This window comes from Vigna radiata, unplaced genomic scaffold, assembly GCF_000741045.1.
Source record: "Vigna radiata var. radiata cultivar VC1973A unplaced genomic scaffold, Vradiata_ver6 scaffold_51, whole genome shotgun sequence".
NCBI classification, from domain to species: Eukaryota; Viridiplantae; Streptophyta; class Magnoliopsida; order Fabales; family Fabaceae; genus Vigna; species Vigna radiata.
The window spans coordinates 1,484,538-1,492,933 of record NW_014542732.1 but is presented as its reverse complement, the minus strand read 5'-3'; the positions used below and the strand labels follow the sequence as shown (position 1 = coordinate 1,492,933).

The following is an 8,396-nucleotide window of genomic DNA, read 5'->3' as shown; positions in this document are numbered from 1 at the left end:
TCTTTCTTTCATTCCCTTCATCCTATAAAACCCATACACATCAAATTACCTAATCATTCTACTGTCATTGCCCATTTTGTCAGGAAATATCCATATAGGTGATTTATTATTTACCAATGCTCTTTTTGTATCTGACTTTTCTGTTCACCTAATCTTTGTCCCTAAACTTGTTTCCACGATTGATTACATGGCAGTGTTTTGTGATTCTCATTGTTTTCTTTTCTAGATGCCTCACTTCAAGATGATTGGAGCAGCTAGAAAAACTAACGGCCTGTACTGTCTTGAAGAATCACATGATTTGAGTTGTCATACAATTTTACAAACCTCTGTTATCAATCAATCAAATCCTTCGGTTGTGCAGGCATTAAATACTAGTGCCTTGTGGCATAATAGACTCGGACATGTTTCAAATTCCATTTTACATTTGTTGTCTTCTCAAAATAGTGATATTATATATAAGGATTGTGCTCCATGTGAAACTTGTCATTTTGCCAAACATAAGAAATTACCCTTTCCCATTAGCACATCCAAGACTTCTCATTTTTTTGAATTGTTACATGCTGACATTTGGGGACCCTTGCAAACTGTTTCAATTGATGGTCATAAATATTTTTTAACACTTGTTGATGACTTCAGTAAGTTCACCTGGGTCCATCTCTTAAAATCCAAAGCTGAAGTTAAAATTGTTCTTCAAAAATTCATCAATTTCATTGAGAATCAATTTGATGTTAAACTTAAACGGTTAAGGTCTGATAATGGCAAAGAATTTTTCATAACTGATTTCTTCTCTTCCAAAGGCATTTTTCATGAAACATCATGCATTGAATCACCTCAACAAAATGGAATCGTTGAGCACAAACATCAACACATTTTGAATGTAGCTCGCGCTTTACTTTTCCAATCTCATTTGCCTTCTGTTTTTTGGTCATAGGCAATCAAACATGCTATTCATCTCATTAACCGGCTACCAACCCCATTTCTTAAAAATAAATGGTTTAATACCTATTTTGGTCCCTCTTTTTGCAGGGTTTGTTCGAAGTGGTCCTCTCTTTTTTAAAAAGTTCAATAAGGTCCTACTTTTTGCAAAAACTGTGCAAGTTAGTCCTTTTTGCTAACGGCGTTAATTCTGCTAACGGCATAGCTGCCAGCTAGCAAATATTTGATGACTTGTACAAATAAAATTCGTTTTAGTCCTCATATTGGTTTAAAATGTTCATTGTGGTCCTCGTATTTAAAAATGTTTATTGTGGTCCCGTTTTAATGCATGTTAAAGATTTCACGCGTGATCTAGTAATTCATGCGCTAACCTTTTGGGAAAGTATAATCACAATAATTTGAAGCTTATCAGTGTAGTTTCACGTGTTATATTAGTAAGTATGGAGATGTGAAAAAAGAACGCATCAGTTTTGGATTGTGGCACATGAAATTTAGATGTTGTTTTCTTAGAAAGCCACAAAACTTTCCACAAGAGCATCGATTGAGAAATTTGTGAAGCTGTTTACTGTCTCTAAGGATGATTTTCCTTTTTAGTAAAACGGGACCACAATAAACATTTTTAAACCAATACGAGGACCACAATGAACATTTTTAAACCAATATGAGGACTAAAACGAATTTTATTTGTACAAGTCATCAAATATTTGCCAGCTGACAGCTCTGTCGTTAGCAGAATTAACGCCGTTAGCAAAAAGGACTAACTTGCACAGTTTTTGCAAAAAGTAGGACCTTATTGAACTTTTTAAAAAAGGGAGGACCACTTTGAACAAACCTCCCAAAAAGAGGGACCAAAATAGGTATTAAACCAAAATAAATCTCCTTATGAAATTGTTTTTGGAAAATTTCCTGACCTTAACACACTTAGAGTCTTTGGTTGTTTAGCCTTTGCAAGCACCATCGCTTCTGGCATAACCAAATTGGACAAAAGAGCTTCTAAATTTATTTTTCTTGGTTTCAAATCAGGGGTCAAAGGTTATCTCTTATATGATCTCCTTACAAACTCTTTTTTGATATCTCGAAATGTTATTTTCTATGAGTCACACTTCCCATATTGGTATCCTTCTCATGTCGTGTCTCATAACCACAACACTGGTACTGCTGCATCTCAACAATCATTTGATTCTTTGATAGCTTTTGATACACTTGGTTCACACTTTAATATTTTCCATGATTCTCATATTGCTTCTGATCATGTTTCTACTAATAATTATTCTATTGTTGTTGAACCAGTTATGCAATTCAATGATGATTCTAATGATTTTGTACAGCATGTTGATCAACTTGCTAGAATTTCAACTAGACTTAGGAAACCACCTGCTTATTTGTCTGATTATGACTGTTCACCTCTTTCTTTTGCTAATACTTCCTCTTGCACTCGTTATCCTTTACAGTCATACTTGTCTTATTCCAATTGTTCTAACTCTCACACTATTTTTTGCATGTCTTTATCTGCCATCATTGAGCCTACCTCTTTCAAAGAGGCTTGTCAACATGATCATTGGCAGCAAGCCATGCTTGCGGAAATTCAGGCTCTTGAGAAGAATCAAACTTGGTCATTGGTTCGATTGCCACCAAAGAAGAAGGTTGTTGGTTGCAAATGGGTCTACAAGACTAAATTGAATGCAGCTGGCTCTATAGAAAGATATAAGGCACGCCTTGTTGCCAAAGGATTCACACAAACCGAAGGCATGGATTTCTTTGAAACCTTTTCACCTGTTGTGAAAATAACCACAGTCAGATTTCTTCTCTCCATTGTTGTTTCTCGAAAATGTGTCTTTCTTACACCAACTTGACGTTGATAACGCCTTCTTACATGGTGATTTAGATGAAGAAGTTTATATGAAACCTCCTCCGGGTTTGATCCTCCCAGAACCTAACTTGGTTTGCAAACTACACAAGTCTCTCTATGGACTCAGACAAGCTTCTCGCCAATGGAATTCCAAGCTTACATCTGCATTAATTTCTTGTGGTTTTTCTCAGAGCACTGCTGATCATTCTTTATTCATCCGCAACACTGCTACTTCTTTCATTGCTTTGCTGGTCTATGTTGATGATATAATGCTCACTGGTGATAACATGGATGATATTACTACTGTTAAGCAGTTTTTAAATCAGAAATTCAGAATCAAAGACTTGGGCAACCTCAAATATTTTCTTGGTTTTGAAGTTGCTAGGTCACAACAGGGCCTTATCTTGAACCAACGAAAATATTGCTTAGACATCCTAGCTGAATTCGGTCTCACTGGATGCAAGCCTGCCCAATCTCCTTCCAATCCTAATGATAAGCTTAAAGATGATGATGGTGATATTCTTCCAGATCCTACTTCTTATAGGAGATTAATTGGAAAATTACAATACCTCACGAATACCCGTCCTGATATTTCTTTTGTTGTTCAACAAGTTAGTCAATTTATGTCTAAACCAAGATCCTCTCATCTCAATGCAGCTTTCAGAATCCTGAAATATCTCAAAGGATGTCCTGTTTTAGGCCTTTTCTACCCTTCCAAAAATGCTCACAGACTTCAGGCGTTTTCTGATTCAGATTGGGCTACTTGTTCTCTTTCTAGAAAATCTATCACTGGGTATTGTGTATTCTATGGTAATTCTCTTATCTCCTGGAAATCGAAGAAGCAATCTACCGTGTCTAGAAGCTCCACCGAAGCTGAATATAGAGCTTTAGCCTCTGTTGCTTGTGAATTACAATGGCTAAAGTATATTGTTGATGACTTATGTCTTCAAATACCCCTTCCATTCCCTACATTTTGTGATAATCAATCTGCTGTTCAATTGGCTAAGAATTCATCCTTTCATGAGCGGACCAAACATATTGAAGTGGATTGTCATTTCATTCGTGCAAAGGTTCTTGATGGGCTCATTGTTCTTTAACATGTTCCTTCCAAGCATCAATTGGCAGACATGTTTACTAAGCCGCTTTATCCTGGATCTTTCAACATTAATTTATCCAAGATGGGCTTGCTGAATATTCACCACCCATCTTGAGGGAGGGTGTAAGAAAGGCACATTTTGCACATTTTCTGTTTTAGCCTACAGTTGGCATATTTTCTTTACCGTACAGTATATTATCTTTTGTTGCTTTATTTTGTTAGTCAGTTAGGGTGGAATATTTAACTCTTCTAGAATCATCTCATCTGTAAGGTTTAGTATATATTTGAACATCTGAGAGTCCTTTAGATTTTTGGGTTGAATAATAAAGATCGAGGTTTATCCATTCTATTTCTATTCTCTGTCATTATTATCACATAAATCTTTGAATTTAAAAATTCTATAAATACACAAAATATTTTATCAGTCGTACCTATTCCACAAGCGTACAATGATATCCAAAATGTAATCTAATCATCGTACCAGTCAACGAAAGGTGGATAAGTGAATTGCTTTCAACTCGTCATAAGGCCTTTTGGCAGAATGTGACTGCCTGTTAGATTTGTCCAACTCCATTAATATGTTGATCATGTCGGCAGGTAGATCTAACTATAACATTAAAAATTTCACATGATATGCAAGCAAAGTTGGTTCTTACGGTAACAAGTGGTCTATGGACACTGGTTACAACATTTAAGTTCTCATGCAGCTAATGTGCCGGAAAAGCTTTCAAGTGATGAGGTCTTATCCTCCTAAAAGCTCTTTAATGTGGTAAAGATCAAAGATTATAATGACCATTGTGCCTATAACGGGTTTCCTTCCCTAACCCATTTGCCTAGTTACACAGAAGGGAAAAAAATTTCTTGAATGTACTAGTGGTCCTTCATCAATTCAAAATTTATGACAACCACCAAGCAGAAAAAATATAAATATATTCAATCCTGGGTCTACTCAATAAAATTAGTAGGAATGAGTATCAACCCTCAGTATCTGCTACCACAACAACATGGCATTTGAATTTTGACATCTTCATTGTACTGGCTGTTCCTAAGTGGAAGAGAAAAGATTCCCCGGTTACTAAAATGGTCCCTCCTCATATTCATCACTCCGCGGCCCCTCCTCCTATTCACCACTCCGTGGGCACTCTTAGGACGACCTAAAGACTGAAATGATGATTCCAATCATCTCCTTGAATGAAACTCTGCACTGAATATGAGGACACGTGCTCCGATGGGACCTGGTTACTCCAAGGCACCCTCTGACTCAGATTAGAACCGGGTCCTGAGTTCTCAAATTCCCCATAATAAAGCGTTTTCAGAGCAAAATCCCCAGTCCATGGCATCCATCCCTCTGGTGTGATAAGGGCTTCCAAGAATGTATGGATGAAAACTGTTCTAGAATACTCCTTCCAAGGCCTCCCCAGATAGTTTATGTGAGCTGTAGGTTTGCTATAATACAATGCCATGTATTCCTCCGTACCATTAACCGTACAGTTCTGGAAAACAAATCCTGTTGACTGAGCAGGGTCTGTCCTACCTTGAGCAGTAACAGCATTGTTCTCACCCTTTTCTGGTCTGCCTTGGCGAGGCCGGACTAGGATTTCACAGTCTTGGAAGATTGCTGCCGAGTTCCCAAAGATGAAGTCCACGTTGCCTTGTATGCGGCAAGATTTATAAAATTGGCGCAGGGAATGAGCATAGAGAGTATCCTGGTTGCCTATGAATTCACAGTTCTCAATGACAGAAAGATCACTGTCTGATCTGAAGGCCACTGCTTGGTGAGCATCGGCTCCAGCGGTGTTCTGAATCGTGAGATCCTTTGCCATAAATCCATCCCCCGCAACCCCTGCCATAGTAAATAATTAACTCATTAACATAGGTTATGTTCCTTATGTTCTGTAACCAGATAAGAGTTTTACGGCAATAATCTATATTTTTTTAATACAAACTTTTATTACTATACAGATTAATAAAGAAAAATTCTAATTTATTGAAAAGCAATTCTAAAACTACTTGATGAATTGCGTCTAAATTATGTCCTGTACTTCTATCTCTAGATTAAGAGTAAAATTTCCTTATTCGTTTAAAAAGTTGTCTTTCTTGTTATTCCATAAACAAACCTCACTGCATCTAACAACATTGTTATATAAACAACTGAAAAATCGCTAAATTTTCAAGCAACAGAATTTCTATTCATTAAAAATGTTACAGAACTTGGATATAGAACCTTTAAAATACTTTTAAGTTTTGTTTTTCCGTCAAAATTGAAAGTTGGAATCAATGATTGATATCAATCTATAAGGCGAGTTTTATTAAGTAGATTAAAAAGTAAGGTGAGATTGCAGTTGATATAAAAAACACGAAATTGCGATTATAATTTGGTGAAAAAAGCATACATAAATAAAAGAATGTAAACCTTAACGACACAAAAGAAAGAAACTGACCCACGGTGGCAGAGCTGTAGGTGGTGACACCGAGCTGGCCCACGTTAGCAGATCCCGTGATCACCGTCTTACCCATGCCATCCCCCAAGAACACCACATTCCTTTTCCTCAATGGAATCCTCACCTTTTCCTCATAAACCCCTTCCTTTATATAAATCACAAATCTCTCTTCCGAATGATTCGGCGCAGCGTTAACCGCTTCCTGCACCGTCTGGAAACACCCCCTACCCTTACACACCACAGCGTCCGGCGTCAATTTCTCCGGTATCTTGGGTCCCGCCCCGAGTCTCTGAGTCCCGGACGGTTCCCAGAAGCCGTCGCGCTCGGTCATTGGCGGCCTCCACAATGCGGTGTCGTTTCCGAAGAGGTCGTAGGAGACCATCATGCTGAGAGCGTTGCTGGAAATGTTGACGAGAGAGTTAAGGAACGTCATCGTTTCGGCGACCTGCGCCGTGTGGTTGATGTACTTGAGGCCGTTCCAGCAGCCGTACTGGTAGCCGAGGGAGGCGCTCATCCAGGCGCGCGCATCCTTGGTGGCGCCACGGCGGAGTGCGACGGCGGCGAGGTAGTTGCGGTGGCGGGAGTAATGGAGGACATGGAGACAGTTTTTGACGTTGGTAGTGCGGGTACGGTTGTTTCGGGAGGCGTCACGGATGGTGTGCAGCATGGATCGCGCGGTGAGGAGATTGGAGGAGGAGGCACTGATGGTGAAGTGGATGATTTGGAGAGGAGTGGGGTTGCTGAGGAGTTTGGGGGCGAGAGAGGCGTGGCATTGGAGAGGGAAGCGCGTTGCATTGCAGGCTCGGTTGATCTCCACGGCGAAGGAGTGAGGGTAGAGGTTGAGGAAGAAGAAGAGAGAGAGGAAGAAGATGGAGGCCATGGAGAGGAGGAGGAGGAGGAGGGTGGATCTGAGGATTGAGAATGGGTAGAAGGTGGAGGTGGGTTTAGTGGGTTTTCTCATGGTGGGTTGGGATAAATTTTAGGAGTCTGTAATAATTGGAAGGAAGTTTTTGTTTTGTTTTGAGTGATGGAGAGTAATTTTAGTTTCGATGTGTGGAGAGGTAATTTTTCTTACTCAGGTGTGGTGTTGTGTTGTGTTGGGTGTGGAAACATGATGATGGTTCATTGAATGTCAGCGTAACGTGAAGAAGGGGCTGCTGATTCCCCTGGAATGAAGGCGATGGATGGCGGGAGGGGGATACAGGACTGTTTTCAAAGTCAACTTCACTCACACACACAGAACCACTGTCGGTGGAGGTTAGCCACATGGCCAAAACACGCATTCACCGGACTCCTGCCCGATCAAACTTTAAAACTTTCCTTATTTTGTTTATTGGTACGTTGGATTAAACAAACAAAAACAATATATATATATATATATATATATATATATATATATATATTACTTATATTATAAAATAGATCGATTTTTAACAAATAATATCCTATTATGAATATTCATTTTTAATAAAATTAAATTTATGAAATAACTAATAATATCCTATTTAACAAAGAGACACACGGAAATCTTAAGTTTAAGTATAAAAAAAATAGAAAGAAATTATTTAAGAGGTGCTATAAGAGAAAGGTTTGTTGAATATGATGAAAAATTATGTATGAAATTTATTGGTTTAATACATTATTTGGTCCCATTTTTTGGGACTTTTGTTCAAAATGATTCCATTTTCGAAAAAAAATCACTTTGGTCTTGTACTGTAAGGGATAGGACGGACGGCCTGGTGAGAGAAAGGACGATCGTCACACCACCCGATGAAATGATGAGAGGCCCGGTCGTGGCGGCCGGGACCAGTCAGAAGAAATCGAGACAACGAAAGGCCGAGGCGACGAACCGTCATAGCATCTGCATGACTGTCAGCAATCGTAACCGGTCGCGATGGCCGGTAAGATTTCCGAGTTAAGGCATTAAGCATTCAAGATTAAGGTAAAGCCAAATTAATCTTAACAGGCTTGTGATTGGACCGTGATTAAGTTCCCACTAATCATTGGCCCATGAGAAAAACTATAAATAGGAGTCAAAGGTAAGAGGTAAGGAGACATTGAATGCTCATTTATT

At 38.9% G+C, this 8,396-nt stretch overlaps 1 protein-coding gene across 1 annotated transcript; it reads right to left on the bottom strand.

Moving 5' to 3' along the window:
* Nucleotides 1-4,359: 4,359 nt before the first annotated feature.
* LOC106780646 (probable pectinesterase/pectinesterase inhibitor 51) lies at nucleotides 4,360-7,673 on the bottom strand. Its single transcript, XM_014668943.2, has 2 exons — nucleotides 6,323-7,673; nucleotides 4,360-5,724 (listed from the first exon to the last, which is right to left on the bottom strand). The coding sequence occupies exons 1-2, from the start codon at nucleotides 7,281-7,283 to the stop codon at nucleotides 5,036-5,038; spliced, it is 1,650 nt and encodes a 549-aa protein (XP_014524429.1). The 5' UTR covers nucleotides 7,284-7,673; the 3' UTR covers nucleotides 4,360-5,035.
* Between the last annotated feature and the right edge of the window lie 723 nt (nucleotides 7,674-8,396).